This window comes from Ictalurus punctatus, chromosome 25, assembly GCF_001660625.3.
Source record: "Ictalurus punctatus breed USDA103 chromosome 25, Coco_2.0, whole genome shotgun sequence".
Classification (NCBI taxonomy): domain Eukaryota; kingdom Metazoa; phylum Chordata; class Actinopteri; order Siluriformes; family Ictaluridae; genus Ictalurus; species Ictalurus punctatus.
This window is the reverse complement of record NC_030440.2, coordinates 7,836,171-7,858,288: the sequence shown is the minus strand read 5'-3', so window position 1 is coordinate 7,858,288 and position 22,118 is coordinate 7,836,171. Positions and strand designations below refer to the sequence as shown.

General features: G+C 38.6%; 2 protein-coding genes across 2 annotated transcripts in view; one reads left to right on the top strand and one right to left on the bottom strand.

Annotated features, from left to right (window-relative positions):
* Positions 1–16,918, bottom strand: part of snx17 (sorting nexin 17) — a 27,742-nt gene extending 10,824 nt beyond the window's left edge. The window contains exons 1-6 of the mRNA XM_017455980.3: positions 16,164–16,918; positions 7,808–7,882; positions 6,288–6,405; positions 4,728–4,792; positions 3,242–3,352; positions 1,435–1,525 (exon numbers count right to left, since the gene is read on the bottom strand). Of these exons, the coding sequence (XP_017311469.1) occupies positions 1,435–1,525; positions 3,242–3,352; positions 4,728–4,792; positions 6,288–6,405; positions 7,808–7,882; positions 16,164–16,223 (520 nt within the window). The 5' untranslated portion in view covers positions 16,224–16,918. The remainder of the gene's footprint in view (positions 1–1,434; positions 1,526–3,241; positions 3,353–4,727; positions 4,793–6,287; positions 6,406–7,807; positions 7,883–16,163) is intronic.
* A 697-nt stretch (positions 16,919–17,615) lies between these two features.
* atraid (all-trans retinoic acid-induced differentiation factor) lies at positions 17,616–22,060 on the top strand. Its single transcript, XM_017455981.3, has 7 exons — positions 17,616–17,766; positions 17,874–17,992; positions 18,075–18,143; positions 20,035–20,106; positions 20,187–20,308; positions 20,426–20,526; positions 20,633–22,060. The coding sequence occupies exons 1-7, from the start codon at positions 17,662–17,664 to the stop codon at positions 20,735–20,737; spliced, it is 693 nt and encodes a 230-aa protein (XP_017311470.1). The 5' UTR covers positions 17,616–17,661; the 3' UTR covers positions 20,738–22,060.
* The last annotated feature ends 58 nt before the right edge of the window (positions 22,061–22,118 follow it).

Sequence of the window (22,118 nt, the reverse complement as noted above, 5' to 3'; positions counted from 1 at the left end):
ACTGTCCTACAAAGCGATTCTCATTTTCCTTACAGTGTGGAGAAAAAAAAAATAATAAAAAATCATAACTAATCGTTATTAGCATTTTAACTCTAAACCTCACTGTCCACATTATTAGGACCATTTGTACACCTATCCTGCACATTCATGTAGTTTTCTTAAATCAGTCCATCATGTGGCAGCACCTCAATGGATACAATTACGCAGACACAGCTCAAGAGCTTCAGTTAACATTCACATCAAGCAGCAGAATGAAGAAAAAGTGTGATCTCAGTGACTGATCGTGGCATGGATATTGGTACCAGAAGAACTGGTTTGAGTATTTCAGAAACTGTGGAACTCCTGGGTTTTCACCACACACACACACACACACACACACACACTTTACACACAGTGGTGTGAAAAGGAAAGGGAAAAAAATAAAAAATAAATAAAAAAAATACACCCGTGAGTGAGCAACAGTTCCATGAGTGGAAACACCCCGCTGATAAGAGAGATCAGAGGGAAATGGCCAGATTAGTTTGAGCTGTCAGCAAGCATATAGTAACTCAATCATGGTGAGCAGAAAAGCATCTCGGCATGCGCAAAACATCAAAATTGAGGTGGATGTGCTACAACAGCAGAAGACCACATCAGGTTCTACTGCTGTCAGCCAAGAACAAGAATCTGAGGATATCATTGGCACACTCACACAAACTGGACAGTTTGGAAATAAATGTAGGTTTATTATTATTAAGGTAAAAGTATAATAGCTTGTTAAACAGTCAGTGATTAGGTGATGAGCCAGCAGCAAGGTTGTTAATGTCATACCAACACAAGCTTCCTCTCGGGAACCCTGTCTTCATCTGGGAATAAACAGCTTTGTTCATCACCGGGCTTATGAACATGTCACGAGTCCAAAAATTCAAAGTTCACTTTAAATATACAGCAAAAATTCAAGTAGAATGTCCACAACAGAAACTATTAAATATGAGGACATTGCATTATAATATCCCAACGTAACATTCTAGGGGAAGGAAGGACGGATAGATGCTTATCAACATTGCACAGTACAGGTACTCAGCAACAAAATTCAGTTTTGCATCCACCAGATGTGCAAATAATAGCTTTGTGCAGAGTTAAAGAGTAGGTTGAATGCGTGTATAAGAAAATAAAAACAAAACGAGGCTATTGGTTGTGAATATGTGCAGTATCTTTTCACACGGATGGCATTATACTAGGTTATAACAGAAAAAGTGTAGTAGATATATAAATATAAAAAAAAATGTGCACTTACTAGTCAAACCTATGTAAGAGATATGTACACTGTATATACAACAGTACCCAGATTATCCAGCATGTCATGAGCTTTTACAAATGAAGACATCTGGTGAACATCTGGTGCAATTTCTATACAAATAACATCAAACCAGCAAATACAGGTTGTGTACTCACATGTGCAGCCTCCGTTTACGCCTTCCTGAACTAGGAAGAGGCTGAAATAGCCCACCAAATCATCAGGCAGCTCCAGTTTCGATGCAACAGCCTATTGAAGGAGGGGAAAGGCCCAAAAGAGAATTAATCAATCAATTCGATACTCACTGTGTCTTGTAATGTAGCACAGAAACATCTTATGGTATTTAGATATAGTATACGCCTATATAACAAACTTGGGTCAATAGCAAGGCAACCTGCCAGTTGAGAATTTTCTGAGTCTCACAAGAGGACTTGCATAATCATGAAGTATAACACCACGAGTTCATATTAAAACAAAAAGGCATGAAAAAGACTTTTTTAACTGGCAACTAACACATCCAGACATGTTCCACTACATGAAAGGCAAAAAAAAAAAAATCAAAGAAATCAAAAAGACAACCTGACAGCTTGCTTCACAATAAGATAAACATTAGAACAAGATGATCTCATGATTAAGTCACTCATAAATATGTTTATGCAGAAAGTCACTTGGCTGCATCCATCAGGTGATCGTCAAACATCAACTACCTTGACATTTGATCCTTTTTCTTCAGAATGCAAACTTGCTACATTTATCTGCAGGGTCAAACATGCTTTAATAGAGGGCTGAGTGAGCCTCACACAGCTGGGATAGCACAAGGCCACGTGGGTCACAGCGGAGACACGATGAGGAAGGTGCTGCATAATAAAAAACCCTAGCTTTGCAGTGCATCCATAGCAAGTGTCAATCAGGAAAGGTCAGTTCAAAGCTTTTCCACCCAAAAACATTTCGGTTTCCCTAGAGACACTGGTTAAAAGTGTGAAAGGTGTACCTCGTCATCAGGCTTTCTGACAACCGGAAATATCTAAAATGACCTACATCCATTCGAAAGCACTATATAAATGGTGCAACATTAAAACTGCACTGGGTTTGCTGACTTAGCTTGGCAGCTACGCCGACTCAAATCTTCCAACTCAGCTGTATAAAAGGAACACTTTGTTGCTGAAAGCGCATCTCTTCTAGGCTACATGCCAACTCCATCACTCAATCACTCTAGAAACACTTAAATAAGCACAAACCGCACACACACACACACACACACACACACGGGAATTGTTCTACTTTTACTGACAAAATGGTCTGTAAAAGAACAGTATACAGGAAAGAGGCTGCACTCTAATGTTCAGTTGGGAGAAGCATTTAGCATCTGCAGTGCAACTGACACAGTGTTTGAGCAAACCGAGAAGTGCAATGTGTTTTCTCCAGAGAGCACTCAGCTGGGCTCTGCGCCTCCCATTTGGATATAAACTGAAGCAGAAACAAGCACCAGTCTGAAAACATGAAGCTCCCAGAAATTGATCTTGTTTTTCTGGATTGTGGGTTTGGCAGGAATCTTAAGCTCTAAGTAATAAGTCCTTTTGTGTGAACAACTAATTTGGAGCACATTTTCTGTCCAAAAGGCATTTCTTCTCTAAAGACATGCAACAATGAAGAAGTGAAATTGGTGTCTGGTATGACATTCCCAGCAGGATTTTAAACATGCCATCGTGGTTATTTATTTTAGTTTGGCCCCCGATATTACTGCCAAAATTGTAAGCGCCCTATAAAAACTTCTACACAACAAACACAAATCAGTTCAGGAATCTCAGATGGAATAACACAAACCCAGGAAGCCATCAGGATGCCTTCAGATAAAGCGGTCTGGCAACTTTAGCTAAACGTCTAGCTCAAGTACTAAAAAGTCATAACGCAAATTGTCCTGGATCCAGTTCTGAGCACAACGGTTTGGCTGCACAGCGTCTTTACCTCAAGGACATCTTCAGTCTGGTCTGACGTCAAGATGTTGACTTTGACCTTCTGGCTGTTGGATAAGTGCACCTCCAGCTGGACCTCTTCAGTGGGGATCTGTTGTGTCTCCTGTTGTAAAGAGAAAACAGCAGGTGTCTGAGCAGCAGGGCTTTGGAAAGCTGCAGATAAACGACAGACATCTTATTTATTTATATATATATATATATATATATATATATATATATATATATATATATATATATATATATATATATATATATATCAGAGGGAAGAGGCTGTGGACAAAGGAAAGACAGATATCAACTATGTAGACCAGGTGTTCTGAATCTCTTTTTACAGTCAGGGGCCCCTTTTAAAAAAAAAAAAATTAAAAAAATAAATAAATAAAAAAACAAACACACACCACACAAAAATCCCCATCAGTACAGATTTATTTTAACTACTAGAAATTAGGCGCAATATTTGTGTACACAATAACAGTTTGCCTATTTACTGGAGGCAAAAATGTTTTTTTTTTCCCATCAGAACCCATTTTTATTCAAATTTGGGGGATGGGGGGGCGAGAGATCCAACCCTGTGTGCCTGACCCTGTATCTGCATTTCAAATTGCATACCGTGACCTTAAACTTAAAAGCATTTACTAAGAACGCCTACTAATCTAGAAGATCCAAAAGGAACATTTAGGGGAGTTAGTAAATATTTGTTAAGTTCAAATGCATATGGTTGGAGAGATACTGCCATCTCCAACAAAATAACTTATAACGGACAGTCCAGGGGTCCTCGGACACCACTATGAGAACCATGGACCTAGATGACCAAACCTTTTGCTGAATACTACAGCTTACTGAAAGCATATACTGTCTCTACTGCTAATGTGGGAGGATGTTAAAATAGCCGCTGTTCTCTGCAGACCAGATGAAATGACACAGCAAAAGCCTGACTAATCCCTCATTCTGTTCCTCATGCAGACTTGTTAACAAGCATGGGAAAACTGGTCCAAAACAATATTTAATGGAGCTGAGGAACCCAAGAGTGACCTCACATGCTGAGAGGCAATAAAGTAACAGGAGGAAACAATCATACATCCATGCATTTTCTGTACCGCTTATCCTACACAGGGTCGCAAGGAGCCTGGAACCAATCCCAGGGACCTCGGGGGACACCTTGGATGGGGTGCCAATCCATCGCAGGGCACAATCTCATACACACACTACGGACAATTTGGAAACGCCAATCAGCCTATAAAACATGTCTTTGTACTGGAGGAGGAAACCAGAGTACCAGGAGGAAACCCCCGAACCACAGGGAGAACATGTAAATTCAGGGTGGAGGCAGGAGTCCAACCCCTAACCCGGGAGGTGCGAGGAAAACGTGCTAACTGTTAAGCCCCTAGAGGAAACAAAACCGTTCACCAGAACACTCTCAAAACACCTCTTATTTCACACACAGTATTAGAAACATTACAGCACATGATAGTTTGTACCTGTTGGGCTTTTCTTAAAAAGCTGTTGAACATTTCACTGGCTCCAAGCAGAGGATCCTGACGCACTGTTAAAAAAAAAAATATATTATATATATATATATATATATATATATATATATATATATATATATATATATATATATATATATATATATATATATATATATAAAAAAGTGTCAAGTTCTGACAGGAACATTGTAACAACTAAAGCTAGGTGTGTGCACACAGTTTTAATGACATGCATAAATTGGTTCAACTTGTAGCAAAACACCTTGAGAATCAGTTTCAGAAAAAGTCTTCTATTCTGAAGTCTGAAATAGAAAAAAGTTACAACTTCAAGTTTATAAATACAAATAAAGCATGCAAACTCATGTGGCGATACATTTCTAATATAAATCTGGAATCCTTCACTTTACATTTAAGGACCATTCATAATATTACTGTATTTATGTCGACTGTATTGCCTGATAAGCATCTGATTATGATTCATGGATTTAATTACATTGACAAAGCTGTATAGGAACATAGCGTTAATAAATAGGAGGCTATTCTATACAATGAACAAATATACTGAAAGAAACTAGTAATCATAAATAAAGCACCATTTAACAAACTATATCGGTATCTGCTTATTAATGATAGCAAATAAAATAATTTATTAACAGAATTTATCAAATAGGGACACTACAAAGAAACACTACAAAGAAAGTGATTTAAACTTTATGCATCATTGTTTCTCTAAACAGACCCTTGTGTTCATCAGAATAAGATTTTTATTTTTTTTGGATGACGTATAAAAAGCTTTGGATGGAACCAAGAGGTGGATAAACCCAACTGCTTCATCATTTATGGCACGTTGGCCATCCGCAGCCCTCAAAAGGCGCACATCGTATTTGTGTAAACAAACAAATGTGTGCGCTCTGAAAAGACTGTGTGTGCGCAGTGGTTCATTTTCCATAACCGCTTTAAACCATGATGTAACGGTGCAAGTGGCCAGCCAAGAACAGCCTGTGTGCTCTCAGACTATGAGCAAATACGCTCAACAAGGCTTAGCTTGTTTGGCTGCATGTGCCGGGACCGAAATGGATTAGAACAAACGGCTCATGGTGCTGCCATGCTCCAACGATTTGCCTTTACATGCAGAGAATGTCACCCCTGGCTGGCTTTAACCAATGATTACGTCCAACCTCCCCAAGCCGTTTAAAAGCAACGCCAGAATACAAAAAGACGTCAGAAAAGTATTTCTGTACAATGTTAAACCTAATGGCACTCTGAGCCACAGTAGTAGAACACGGAGGTTTATTTACTCATGTGGTGGGGCAAAAATTCTCTCCAACATTATCCTGCCAGTTTCGCTAGTACGACAAGTCTATAAATCTATAGGATAGTGCAGGTATCCATGCGGTACTTGGAATATACATGGTAAACAGGATCTGCACAATTGAGAGACTTTAAAAGAGCTGACTTACAACAACTCGGAACGAGTTTAGAGAACGTAATTTGACTCGCACTACATGGAGGACTGAGATTAAGAAAACATTGTCATTATGTCAAACTCACCAGCTTGCATGTACTTCTCCAGCTGCTCTCTACGCTGCTCCACTTCTGCAGGCGTGAGGGTGAAGATCTTCTTTGGGGGGAAGGCAGGTACCACGTTGTTTCCATACTCTTTCTTGATCTGTTCCAAAAGTAAACGCAATAAATGCATAAACAATCATGCTTGTAACCAGACCACTGAGAAAATGCAGGCATAAAGGCACTAAAGATGCCGTCTTTCTAAGCAACATTTACGGACAACCCCCTCCGAATCCATTACATCATAATCTATGTGGTCCATGATCTCCTGACTAGTTACGGCCGAAGCATTTAATACAGCAGAAAATCTTATTGCAGATGAGCAGACAGTTTAAGCGGTGTCTGAAGCTGCCTCCTTCCACTGGGTTCACAGAAATTTGAGCTTTTCGAAGCAGCAGCCATCTTTGGCGTAATACTGCTGGACCTGAGAAACAGGAAGGTGTGAGTTGATTTGTATCTTGTGTGTGATACAGGTATGCAAGATGCCTGCTTAACCGCAGACACAATGCACTACATAGTAAATATAATGATATAATGAATCATAAGGACACAATCTAAGGGCAAAATAAACAAACAAACTGCATAACCAGGACCATAGTTCCTACAAACACAACATGAAATGTAGACCTCGTTTCCTTCTCGTACAAGTGAAATTTTCATATTTGTTTTAGCAAAACATTTCTCCGAAGCACCATTCACAATAGTCCTAATTTCCTAAACCGACATAATACATGAACATTTCTCCAGATAACAATGTGCATTTGTACGCACAACTGAACGCCATGGTCACACGTGCACTTTACGTAGTCCTGTGTAATTCGCCACTGTACTGTTAAGTGTTGCAGCATGGTCCTAGATAAACGACAATTTGTTCCAATGCATACAAGCGATATAGAGGAATGACAATAATAATACATCAGCACACAATACAAAATGACTGCACTATATACACACCATAGTAATGTCACTAGGTATTAGTACTGAAATGCAAAAATACAGAAGAGAAGCTGAAAAAAATAATAAAAAAATAGCACATCTTCACACCTCTTCTAATTACATGGAGGTAATTAGATTTGGGGCTGATCAGAGCAAGTCGACTGCTGCCCTCCACCATGGCAACCCTCGTAACCAGGGCGCATCATCTGACCACACATGCCCTGTTACCTAGCAACAGCAGTACCCAGAGCACTAAACGTGGCTTTCCTGGCAGAAACACTCAAGTTCTCTCCATTCATCAACAAATCACAGGACATCCACGTGACTTGGATGTTCTTTGCAATAAGCTTATTCAAAAAAGGTCAGAGAGAGGCATGGGCAGGCTCAGCTTCCCCCCCCACTGGAAAACACTGATGTTGGTAAATGAAAGCTTAAAATGCTATTAAATCTCACCAGTGGAGGAATCAATAAAATATTGTTCCATCCATCTACTAATCTAGATTAGGCATGAAGCGATTTATTACCTCACTTCCAGATCCCTTCAGTAAATTCCCCTAAGAGTTTGTTACCTGTTCATGCAAGCCTAAGAGCTGGCTGTAGCGCACTCGGCAGTGCAGGACCCCGTTGACATGGATGTTGTAGGCCTGAGGAGGAGAGAAGAAAAACCAAATCAATCAGACTCTGGAGAAATACAAAGCACACACTGTGGAGGTAGGGTTCTAACAAAGACTGACTTTCTGATCACATGCTGAGGGAGACATTAAATGATAAACACCATAGGACGCTCTGGTACACAGCTCCAAGAACATCCTAACAGCCACAGCTTTGCCCCTTCAGTCTATCTATTTAACACTACATGCATTATTGAAGAGAGTAATCCCACTTTTATAGCTCGCTAATCCATCACTGAAAAAGGATGGGCCATGTCAAAAGATTTCATGGCTGCAGGGTTGTGACTGATGATCTCACAAGCAGAGTTCTGAGCTCTTCCTGTAATTACATGCTAATGATCTGCAGCGTCGAGGTAAACCATGTTTCCAAAAAAATAGCTAAAACTTAAGAGGGGAGAGAAAGACCAACAAGCTGGAAAAATGTTTTCTATAACAACAACAACAACCACCACCACACCATCAAACCTTCTGTCAAAGAGATATTAATAATAAAACAAATCAAGGACAGAACTGAATCTCATCTGGCTTTAAAGCCATCTGGAACTGAAATGGATGTGCTTTTGCAGGAAAAATAACTTCAGTGAGCAGGTCAAAGTGTAAAAACTGCAGTGGGGGTTTGGGACACTGGTGAGAGCTCCAACCCTGTGTGCCCGACCCTGTATCTGCATTTCAAATTACATACCATGACCTTAAACTTAAAAGCATTTACTAAGAAAGCCTACTAATCTAGAAGATCCAAAGGAACGTTTAGGAGAGTTAGTAAATATTTGTTAAGTTCAAACGCATGTGGTTGGAGAGATACAGCCATCTCCAACAAGTAGGCCACGTAAATGTGTGATTTGAGACAGTAGGGTTATGCCACATAGACCTAAAACTATAATATTTCATGGGATTTATTGTGTGGTAACAATATAAGTTATGATATGAAAAGACTAACGTTCAACACCATCTTCTGCCTTTCCTCATAGTCTGGTCAATGTTTTTGTGTGAGGTGGTGGAACAAATTTGATACATTTTCACCCTTTGTTGGCACGGTTTTTGACACACTTTATAAATCAGACATTTGATTCACATCTGATCTTCTGTATCCGAACCACTTTCATATCACTGAGGAAGCTCCTTTTTTGGGGATTAATTCTTCTTCCTCTTCTAGGGTTTCCTACGCCTTCCCCCATGCTTGTTCTCGTTCTATGTGCGAGACGCCCATTTGGTGGCGGGTAAACACTATCGTACCAGTAGATCATGGACAGTACGCTATGGCACAGTCCTATGAGACCGTTCCTATTTTCCTCAAACGACTGTGGGTAGATTATTTTCGTATAAATGCACAATCTGGAGAGTGTTATTCTACTTATACCACAGTGATTTGCCAAAGATTACCATCATCAATGAATGACACCATACATTAAGAGATTATGTTAAGCTTTAAGAGATTATGTTTAGCTTTGTTGTATAACAAGTAAATTCCCGTTATCACTTGCATTAAAGCAATGACAAGCAGTCGTTCCTTCACCAGTATCCCCTTTTCTCTCTCGTGAAAAAAACAAGCAATTTTTTTGAGGCTCCTTCCATAAAATGATAAATGTCTCCAAAAAAAAAAATTCCCCAACATCAGTTACATTGTTACTTGTTAATCAAAACATTTTGTTTCAAATCGGTTCATTTTTATTCGTTTTTGATTATGTAACGCATCTGTATTACAAGTGCATGAGCTGTTACTATAGAAACAATAGCGTATACAAACCTATCATTCATGTCACAGCCAGAACAACTGTCCAAGCTGTGCTGTTGTACAAAAATAATGCACACTTCCTGACCAATCAGATTCGAGAAGTCAACCGCATTGTGGAATAAAATCATAAACAGTGAAAATCTTAATTATATTAAGATAATTTACACTGTTTTTTTTAAAAAAAAAAAAAAAAAAAAAAAAAAAAACTTTTGAATGACTAGACATACAGAATACAAAAAAAAGATTATATTTCCTGTCAGCTGATTCAAGCTTTTTAAAGTCAAGTTGTTATATTTCTGCCCGTGTTCAGGGATTGATTTTTTTTTTTTTGCCGAGTAACCTACAGTTAAATATTTTAAAGCAAGCTGGCTCATGTGTTCTGCTTCAAACAAGTTCTGAATAAAATTTTAAAGCCTTGAATCATGTAGTAGGCTGTAACTTAGACTGTTTGGTTCTGCATCACCTTTCTCAGATGGGGCCACAGTGAGAAGTGCAACATCCTCAATTCAGTCAAAACTGAATAGACAATGTGTGCTTTCACCAGTCACGTCTCTGTGTTCACTGCCCTCTTGGTGGATGGACAGCTAAATAAAAAATAAATAAATAAAAAAATTCAGGAGTTCTTTTCAGGGTGCTTTCAGAAGCACTTCTGATGACGCATAAACCAAACAAACAAAAAGGTGGAGGAGTGTTGGGGAACTTTAACAAACCTAGAGCAAATCTGCAAGAACTATGAATAAAACACAATGAGAGTTTATGAACTAGCTCCAGCTTCCACAAGGCCATAAACAAAACCGGTCCACAAACCATGTAAATAGGCTCCCTAACTGTCTCACCCCAGAAAACGAGGCCCTGGTTTCATCTCGGCTTTAGCGGAGAGAACAGCTCCGGCTCCATGCTGCTTCCGCTGCACACATGCCAATACACACAACGGGTGGTGACTGATAATTGCCCTTCCTTTTCTGCTGTAATAACAAGAGCAAGTGTAATGGATCACGTGTGGATTTTTCCCCCTATTTTAGGTCATCGTTGTGATCTTGCATGACGGCCAAAATCATCCTGCTCTTAGGAAAAAAAAAAAAGAGGATATTACAATTCCCCTAATATTATTTACTCAAACTCATTCCATTAAGTCTTCATCTTGGCCCATCATTCATGAAATAAGGAACGCAACTTACTTTTAGACGTGGCAGGAAAAAAAAAAAAAAAAAAAAAAAAAAATTCAATCAGCTTAAAAGACACATTTTCTTCCCAGGGACTTTTTGCAAGGGGTAAAACGAGGGAAGGAGCATCAATATTCAAGAAGTCAGACAACCGCATTTATGTTGGTACAGAAGTGGATTAATGCATTTTAGAAAAATTTGTTTTCACAGGGCTTTTGGGTCATCTTAATGCAGGCCGGTTTTTGATTATTCATGACATATCCTGGAGGTTATAATAATAATAATAATAATAATAATAATAATAATAATCACTTAAACCTTCTTGGCCCTACAAAACAAATCTAATAAAAAAAAAAATCGTTAGCACGTTCTCCTCACTCCTCCGGGGGGGGGGAATCCTGCTGCAGCGTTGTGGGTAGAGTTTGCATGTTCTCCCTGTGCTGTGGGGTTCCAAAGACATGCATGGAAGGCTTATTGGCATGTCCAAAGTATCCATAGTGCATGAACGGGTGTGTGAATGTGCATGTGACTGTGCCTGTGATTGTGCCCTGCGATGGACTCGCACTATACCGTTCAGGGTGTACTCTGCCTTGTGCCCCATGCTCCAGGCTCCCCGCGACCTAGTAAAGATAAGCGGTACAGAAAATGGATGAATGGATGGAGATTTAATTACAAATTACACCATCAGCAGTAATGAGTGAAAAGTCATGAAAATTTCTTAGTATTTGGAATCTCCACCCTTTTGCTTTAAAGACAGTTCACTCGAGCTGGCATGGACATAAGTTTGTGTAAAACCAGATGGTTTAGATCAAAACCATGAGAGTTTTTAATCTGAATATGTTCTTCAGTGGAAGGGATAAGCCTCAAGAATTATTTGACCTTTTGTACATAGGAGTTACCAATGTCACAAACAGATCGTCATGAACCAAAACAAAATCACACAGAATCCTGAATATTTAACATTATGCACACTTCCTTTTTTTTCCCCCTTTAAAACTTGTTATAAATAAATAAAAGAATAGAATTCCAATGTGCCTCAGACTTTTGCCCCCCCCCCGAACATTTGGTCATCTGTTTTTAACTAAGCTAATTCTGGTAAAGCAAAATCTGACTGAATAGTTCATTAGAAATTATTATAATCTCATTTTCTTATAATAAATGAACGTTTTAACCCGAACTATGCAACCCTAGTTAATAAAAGGCTTGCCAACTTGTAGGCATGCATTAAAACCATCCTGGCAATAAAACTGCCAAGTCTTAACTTGTCAGACAGACATGGGATTTTCATGCACTCTTTACTTTAGTCCACTCCACACAAAAAAAAAAAGGATGTGAGTAAATTGTATTTATAAAGCACATTTAAATTCAGCTTACACTGACCAAAGTACTGTACAGAAGCAATTATAAAACAATCAAAATATTAAAAAAAGGAAGGAAAGGCATGGCCTCAATCTCTCACACTTCCTGGATAATCATCAAGACAAGAGTTCATTTGCACAGGAAGTATGCCATTTAGAGTGCAAAACACCCCCCTCCCCCCCCACCCACCAGTGACGATTCATCCACATCCAAATGGAGCCAACTTTAGCCAAAGCATGAACATGCTGCTCAAATGAGCACTCTCACAATAAGACTGTTTAGAAGGGAAGGTTTAAAGAGAAACGAGTGCAGAAGAGGGGGGAAAAAAAAGCTGTAATATAAATCCAGAAAATTCACTCAGACAGCAGGAATTTTGGCTGCGTTTAGGCTACACATTCCACACATGCTGCACCTCAATGAGAAGTTTCTGCTGGAAATTACTGGGGAAAAGAAGAGGAAGCAAACAACACTGGTGTCCACATGTCTATGCTGCACATTTTGAGAGACAACAGAGGACCACAAGTGCTGAAGAGTGACTGAATAGACGGCGTAGGTCGGCATCCAGCCATCTTTCCCTCCTCTAGTGATCTTGAAAGACCTGTCCAAGTCTTGTGTTCTTTGCAAAGTTCTCAAGCAGCCTTCTGATGCCAAAAATTTTATATATATATATAAATAATATATATATATAAAATTATATAAAATTATATATATATAAAATTATTATATATATATATATATATATATATATATATATATATATATATATATATATATATATATATATATATATATATATATATATATATATATATATATAACGAAAGCATAGATCATCTAGCATGAAAGAACGACTTCATAGAATAAGGATTATCTCACAGCCTTTTAGGTTTTGCACAAACATGTCAACAGAGGTAGTCGTCTGTAAATTAGTCCAGAATCATGCCATTCTTTTGTTTCAGGACTTTCATGCCAACAATATTCCATTGTTGATAACATGCCATTTGCACATCGCTTGCACTTTACTTGTCTCTTTGCACATTTCCCTTAATATGACTTGCTATTTTTGCACTTTTGGTTAGATGCTAGCTGCATATTTTGGGCTTTGTACTCTGTTTAATGACGAAGCTGAATTTAATCTAATAAGTCAAGCACACAGTGTATGCACAGAACTTAATGTTTACAAAGAGATATTCAGGCTACCGGCTAAAAAAATAAATAAAAAATAAATAAAAAAAGACAACGACTATAGCACAGGAGTTCCTAGTGACGGCTGGTCATGATATTCGATGGGAGGGCGAAAATCAAATATCAATAGCTTGACAATAAAACTATTAGGGTTGAGTAATGGAATATATCACAAGGTGCTTATCATGCTTAACGCATGATAAGAACGGTAGGAGCCAAGCTATTACACACACGCACGCTTAAAGACAGATAGACAGCTGCCTATCTGCTGATTTGACCTACTAGGTATTGCATGGTACACGTGAAAGTTGTAAACTTCGGTTTAAAAAACAAACAAACAAAACAAATTTAAAAAAAAAAAAAAAAACCCTTTACAATACTGTCACCTGCACTATTTTCTAATTCATACCAGTTCATGGCAGGGATGGGCGATACAGACTTAAAACTATATCATGATATTTCATGGTATTCTGTTTGCGATATTTGCAAAAAAAATTTTGTAAATGATATAAATGACTATATGAAAAATAGAAACATTCAACGTTTGGGGTTTTTAGCCAAAAGTGACATCAGCATACAGTCTTGCGAGCTGTGCTAACACAAATATTGATCCCAAAAGGTAAAGCTTAAATATTAACCGTCACCAAATACTGAACTATACCAAATAAAGTAGGCTAATAACTTCAATTCAATTTTATATGTATAGCACTTTTTACAACGTTCCTTGTCTCAAAGCAGCTTTACAGAAATATATGAACACAGGATACAGATTTTAAGTGTGGGAATTAATCCCAATTGAGCAAGACGGTGGCGAGGAAAACCTCCCTAAGATGTTAAGAGAAAGAAACCTTGAGAGGAGCCAGACTCAGAAGGGAACCCGTCCTCATCTGGGTAACAAAGCATAGTGTAAAAGCAAAGGAAAGTTTATTATGGTTTTTGTATGAAGTCTGTTTGTTGAACTAATCCACTGTTCAAAGGAGACCCGAGTGCAAAACTGCATGTGGTAATTCCAGTCCCGGGTCCACAGTAGCACGCGTAGTTCCAGCAACCACAGCGAGAATGTCCATGTGTAACTAGAATGAGTTTTACTCACAAATTAAAATTCCAGTCAAAATGCAAACACCAATACTCGCAGGATTCATAATCAAACCTCTGCCTCCCGCCATCCTTGTTCTCATTGAACGTCTGAGACGCCCATGCGTCAACACGGCATCGCCTAAACTCAATATCGCGAGATGACAAATTCTCATCGCGGGGAGGAATTGTACCGGTATATCATGGACGATACGATATGCCACAGCCCTATTTCATGCTTAGTATATCTACAGTAAGTTTCTTTGCAAAAGGTAAGCTGAGTAAATAATCCACCTCATTCATGTTTATTATACTTGCCACACTATTTTATGTGTGCTTTCTCAGTCACTGCAGCGGGACAGAGGTCAGTGAAGTGGGTTGAACAATATCAGATGGTGTTTCACCATGTAATCATCAGACATGGCTGTCTACAATCTGGTCTTGAAAGAAATCAGCCCCAGCCTCACTTCTACCTACAATTCTGTCGATTTTTCTTAAAACTGTTGGTTCTGTTGCAATCGGTGCCACAAAAGTCCAAAACAATCCATCTCAATACACAAGGAAATAATCTTATGTGGATGTCAAAATTAAACCTTATAAAAAAGGTCTTTGAAAGACAGGCGGTTTCACCCTGTCAGCCCATTTACTGTAATTCAGCCTCCCCCGGGAGTTCCACAAATGAAGCAGGGAGGAAGCATAGTTCAGCAGCTTGGTGCACTTTTCCGAGTTAAAATCTTGATCGTGTAGAAAGAGAGTGCCAGAGGCTCAAAGTGGCAAAGCAGACTACAAATGTGTACCTGTTTACCAAATCTTACTTTCTCTGAATCCCCACCCAAAGGCATAGGAACACTATAGGAACACTATTAGGAAGCGGGCAAAGTAGGGCTGGGCAATATATATATTGATATCATGATCAATTATTACACTATACACACTTTTCTGAGATATTGCTGGTATGACTTATAAAAAATGATTACAAATTAATTGGCACTGAATGGATGTCAGCAGTTTCCTTTTTATTTGCTTAATCTTTGTCGGCGTTAAAGAAACAAACAATTAACATTTAAAAAATATATATTTTAATACTGTTTTGCAGACAGTTTGTTGGCTAAATTATATTATATTGCGATACGCATCGTACATTGTAGAAATGTCCTCAAGTATCGTGATACGATACATTTCTGTCATATCGCCCAGCCCTAATGCAAAGTCTACACTCTTAAGGATTTATTACCTTTATTTATTTAAAGTTTGTTCCTCTGATGAAAGTCTTAAAAAGGTTTTTGGTCAAGCTTTCAAGTATTAGTCCCTGTAGAAAGCTAATAATATTGACCCCCAGAAGAGCCCTTCTTCTGAGTGTACTGTTAGTTGGACTCCACTGTCAGGAGCATGACAGCACACTCTCCATAAATCCTGAGATTATTCATTTCATTACAGGCCAACAACCTCGAAAATGGATTGTTAAAAAGGTCCTAGTCATAATTATTTCATGTGACTACAACATAAGACATACAGTCTGTACTAAATAAAATCATGTGAAATAAGTAGAGTGCTTAGGAATTTCCAGGTTGTAAAGAGTCGAATTATTTGTCTTAGATGCAAAGCAGGATGGGTGGGCATACTAGACAGGTGACATGAATTAACCTGTATGGTCGAATTGGAGAGGATTTTTTTTTTTTTTTTAACATTGTTGGCAAGACTCCGAGAGAAAAGAAAACCAACACGCACCCAAAACACTCACCACATATGTAGAGCCATTTTCACCGGAGCGAACCTCCGTCTCAGGAATGGAAAAATGCATCTTTTTGTCTTCCTCAGGAAAGATTGAGAGATGAGATAAAGCCTCAGACGTTACACGAGTAACAAATCCGGACAGTAATGTGAAGTCCTGTAATCACAGATGGAGTATCCAAGTCGCCCTTGTCTCGGTTTCTCTGCGTAGTTTTGGCTCGTGCAGTCCAAAGCAAAGGCAATGTATCTAATAAGTACTGACCTTTATCTTTTCAATAAACGAGAAACAAAACTTATTCTGCATCAGGGACTAAACTTCTCCCATAAACGTGTGGGCAGCAGCAGCCATGTTGCAATTGGAAGTAATTCCGCCTTCATTGTTGGCTCTTTTTCAGCCTGTTTGGACAAATCTGTTTCAATGTAAATTGTAACGCGGTTTAGCCTTAAAAAAAAATATTTATACAAAATAAAAATAAAAAAAACCCTTATGATAGACGGCCAAACCAGATAAACTTCTAAATACTGTACTGCATGGAAATGTGTGCGATCTGCAAAATCCCCAGTACAAACGAGTGAAGGAAATGAAACACAAAAAAGAAGGGAGGAAAAACAATTCTGCCACTTTACTATCAAAATCTACTCTTCCGTGTGTATCATGTCTCCCAAAGATGATAATAAAGGACTAACATTATAACGCCTTCCCTGCGTTCCTCTCTATCTGGCAAAGGTCGATAATATATTCAATGTGTGTGTTCACTCTTTCTCTAGGCATTGCAACAGTCCTTTGGTTCAAACCATCCCAAAAAAAAGAGGGGGACTCTTGTTTATATTGACTCGCCTCAAAACGTTTCTCTCTTACTATAATTCGTGAACTAATATTATTTCAAACTACACTCGTATCTATCCGTGCATGCACCATATTTACTTTTTGTTACAAAGAAAGATTAAAAAAAAAAAAAAAACGTTTCACTTCTAAACAAATTTCCTACACCCTCGAACAAGATGATGGTATTTCCCGAGTCTGCAGGGCAAATTAACAGGCGTTTGATTAAAGGCGTCAATTGAATCTGAGGGGAAATTAGATCTAATTAGGTTTAACTATTGTTTTGTGCATTGTTATTGGGAGTAAATCACAACAATTAAACACACGAAATCCGGTTCAAATATCTCAAACACATTATTGCTTGGTTTTCTAACTTTAATCGTTTACGCATTAAATAAAGAAATCCTGCGCATTTCTAGAACGTTTTCTTATTTATTTTGCGATGGTGTGTAGAAATCAATCTGAAATAACTGACGTTTTCTAGAATCATTTGCAATGCTTTTCCGAACTAGACGTGCTGTTGTTTGTTTTTGTAAGATCTCTGTCCCAAATCAGCGCATCACTGCAACTTCTTATTCCCGGAACGAGTGATGTCTGCGCAAACGCAGCGCCGATTAGTTTGGCATGAATGGCAACGTCACGTGATCTTCAACGTGTCATGTGACCTGAGGTGGGTGGGGAAAACATGACAGCTGGGGTCAGCATTTTTGCCTTTTCTGTTGTATGTTTATTTAGCGTTTTAGTTATTTTATCACGTGTTTACGTCGACTGTCAGCTCACTGATGCTCAGGTACGACTATAAGAAGGCTAATGTATTTACGTTTGCTGTTTGTTAGTAAGATGTAAAGCGATCACAGGTTTTGCCTGACTTGAACATTTCCTGTGTGATTACTGTAGTTATGCCACATGTGTGAAGGAGCTATACAGAACCACAGCGCTGTGTGGAGGTTCTGCCTATCAGAAGGCAGGATTGAGGGTCGGTGCTGTTTACAGGATGAAGAGGAAAACATTCTGGGGTAGATAAGCAGTGCAATAACTTCTCTTTCAATATGGGACTTCAGCGTTTAAGATATCTATACCTATATATAATTCTTTCAGGCTGGATTTATCTAATTGTTCTCTGAGTCAAGTGGAGGATCTCCATGTAGCTTCTGCTGCAGTTATCGTGTAAGTAAACAAATTAAGAAATAACAAAATATATATTTGGGTGCACGGTGGCGTAGTGGTTAGCACGTCCGCCTCACACCTTTTTGGGTTTGATTCCCACCGTGGTCCTGTGTGTGTGTTTGCCCATGTGCTGTGGGGGTTTCCTCCCCCAGTCCAAAGACATGCATGGTAGGATGATTGGCATGTCCAAAGTGTCCGTAGTGCATGATTAGGTGTGTGAGTGTGTATGTGATTGTGCCCTGTGATGGATTGGCACCCTGTCCAGGGTGTACCCCGCCTTGTGCGCGATGCTCCCCGGGATAGGCTCCAGGTTCCCCGTGACCCTGAAAAGGATAAGGATATAGAAGATGGATGGAAAATATATATATGTAAGTCTTGCTGTGCACGCAGAGTGCCATGTCCTGGTCCTGTGGAAACAGTATAGCAGCTTCTACCACCTATACACTTATTAATAATTAGCCAATAATCCAATCATGGAGTAATTACACACACAGCAGACATGGACGTGCATGAGGTGATGAGTATACACTCTTGAGCTAAAAATTAAAAATGGCAAAATATTAAGCTTTTAATGGTCTTAACAGCAAATCATTGATCAGGAAATTGGTAAGAAATCCCTTTGAAATGTTTAAACATTGTGGATAAACTTACTGTGAACAGCTTTTTATTATTATTTTTATTTTATTAAAATGATTTATTTTATTTAGTTTTATTCATTTTAACTTGATTTTGATTTAGTAAACCCAGACGTGTTTGAATTTTACATCAAACATTTTTATCGTTATCATGATTTTACCTTTGTGTACAAGAAGACTATATAAATGAATTTCCCTGTTTCTAGCTTTTCCCCCCAAACAGTTCACTGCAGCAAAAGTAAACGAGCAAATGAAGGCACGCGACATCTCAGGAGTGCATTTGATTAATCTTGCAAAATTTCTGACCGATGATGTGTTGTCAAGACCATTAAAAACTTAAAATGTTTGCCATTTTTGTTGATTGGTGGACCTTTCTTAAGTCTGTCGCAACACTGCATTACCTGATACGCTAATACCAGTGCAACACACACGCACATCAGTGTTATTGCTGTAATACAAATGGTCAATCACCCTAATGAAATCTGGTCAGCAGGGGGATCCCTTTCCACTGATGAATAAAATGGTGTAGATCAGGGGTTTCGAATCTTATCCAGAAATGCAGGTGTGGGTGCAGGTTTTCATTCCAAGCAAGCAGAAGCCACACCTGAGTCTATTGAAAGCCAAGATCGACTGATTAAACAGGTGGAATCAGGTGTGGCTACTGCTTGGTTGGAATGAAAACCTGCACCCACACCGGCCCTTTGTGGATAAGATTGGACACCCCTGGTGTAGAGTTTGTGAGGGAAAAGAAAACCTGTTAGATTTGGTAACAAGCTCCACAAAGTAGTGTCCCTTGACAGGAGCAGAGGATTTATTTCTGGATAGACTCTAAATATTCAACATTCAGACAGAAAAAAATGCTGGAATGTTCAGTATGCAGGATGTTCTCAGGTTTCAGGAAAGCCCTGTAAAAGTAATGGAAATATGCAAGTCCTCATAATTCCTGATCAGTATTTTTTTTCTGGAAGGGGAAAAAAAAAGTCAGAATCACAAAAATGAATCCGAGATATTAGACCTTGTGAGCCAAGGAAAAAAGGAATGGACTAAAATCTTGACATCGTTATGTACAGAATTAGTATGGTGATCACAGGCATGCATGTTCTTTACAGAGAGTTCGGGGTTGACAAGCTGTGCAAAGCAACAGATGGGCTACAGTCAGTAATTGTATACGTGTAAAATAGCCAGCAAGTGTAACTACAAAATATATGTACCATATAAGTCTCAAATTCAGTGGAATGCCTTTTTGTTTTTCGCAGAGACCTCTCAAGCAACCCTATTTCCAACATGAGTGATTTTATATTCCAAGGTTTTAATTATCTCAGCCATCTGTAAGTAAGCCAATTGTATAATCACATTTCAGACCACAATTATACAGGTGTATTTAATCTAACATTTACTTTTCATTCAGTATACTGCCCATAAAACTGGACTGTCCTGGTGGCAACACATCATGGGACAGAGTGGACGTTAACCATGATACCCGGCTCTGTGAAGGACAGAGGAATGCCTGCAATCAAACTGGGCAGATGTGTAAGTCAAGCGCACCGTCAGTCTTTTTTTATTCTTCTTCTGTAGAACATTAACACAGTCACTGCTGCTCTTTATTTATGAGATTTTACAAGTGCCTTTTCACCATTGTAACTTTAGCCTTGGATTGTCCCGAGAACTCTATCTGCATGCCTTATGGGCCAGGATTCGTTCAGTGCAGCTGTACCCACAACTTCCATGGATACAAGTGCCTACGAGAGGTAAGAATTTCAGCTTGAAGTAGTCCCATCTGTACTGATAACAGCAAAACATAGGTATAAAATTTGAGCACAGTGTTATTAATAATGATTCTTCTCTGGACTGCAGGGCCATTTTCCTATGCTGGAAGTCATGGCAGTATTAGGTGGGTCCACAGTTGTTGTTTCAATGTTACTATGGATCACCCAAAGGCGAAAAGTAAAAGGCACTTGAGTTCTTGCGTCATCTGGGAGCTGGAAGAAAGCTGTAAGAAACACTGAACAAAACACATTGTGTCAAAGGGATACAATGTCTGAATAGAGAAATGCATTCTATACAGTTCTTTGTATAGCCACTAATATTGGCACTCTTGGTAATGTGAGCAGAGTATTTTTCTGAATTGTTTTAACAAAAGATCAAAAGGTTAAACAATAAAGAATTTTTCACAGCCTTCTTTGCTAATATTTACCAACAGTGCCAATATTAGTGGAGGGCACTGTATGTGTGTGTGTGTGTGTGTGTGTGTGTGTGTGTGTGTGTGTGTGTGTGTGTGTGTGTATATATATATATATGTATTTTTGAGTTTAAGATTGATCTGTTTTCAACAAAAACAGACTTTGCTCTAAGCACATGATCAGGTTGGAAGTTCAGTCTTTTAGAAGCTGGTCTTCAGTGAATAACAGACACATTAATAAACTGCATGGTATGCATTATACAGGTATGCTGAACACTGGGAGGAATTGTCCTTTGGATTGTAGGTGTATGCTGTGGCATGTAGTAAATAGTGGCCAAGGGTTTTAAGTCAAAATGACTAGATTTCTTTTGAGGCTCATCAGTTCTACTGAATAGTGAAAATTAAGAGTCATTGATGACCACAGAGTTGCAAATTGCAGGAATGGTATAATATACACATGGCAAGTGTTGTGTGAAGTTCAGAGATTGTCTCCTTTGTGCGTCTTTTAAACCATTTGTCTACTCGGCCAAAAATATATACTGAATAAATATTTTAAAGTGTACCATGCCCCTACATTTACGTCTCTGGCTGTTAATGACTGTTATGTGACATTAAGTTTTTATCATCACATACAGTACTTTAGAGAGGGGCATTGGTAGTCTTTTGGATTATACCACATATGATGTCAGTTAACCTTACTACTGAACTTGGATGACTAGAAACAGTTGGGCATTTTTGCATACATTTTCTCTCATTTGTTGTGAAATACTGTATATATGAATAAACTTTTACTGGGTACAAGTAATTACACCAAAATAATGATTTTGTTATTGGCATATGTTCTCATTGTTTAGTCACCTTAAAATATACATCAAAATGTCCAAGAACCTCACAAAGACAAAGGTGCTAAAACTTAGAATGTTACATTTATGAATAACAGTCAACTTTTTTTTTTTCCCCTCAAATAGTGTCGTTGTCGTGTGCAACTGGCATTATGTAGTGTATGTCCTCACAAGTAATTGCGATGTTACTAGGAAGATATGGAATGTGCGTAGGCTAATGCCGTGTTAAAAATAAATGCTGTAAGAAATTACAAAACTTAACATTCATGTGTACATTTTCTTTACTTTTTCCCCAGCCAGTATAAATAAGTGCAGTCAA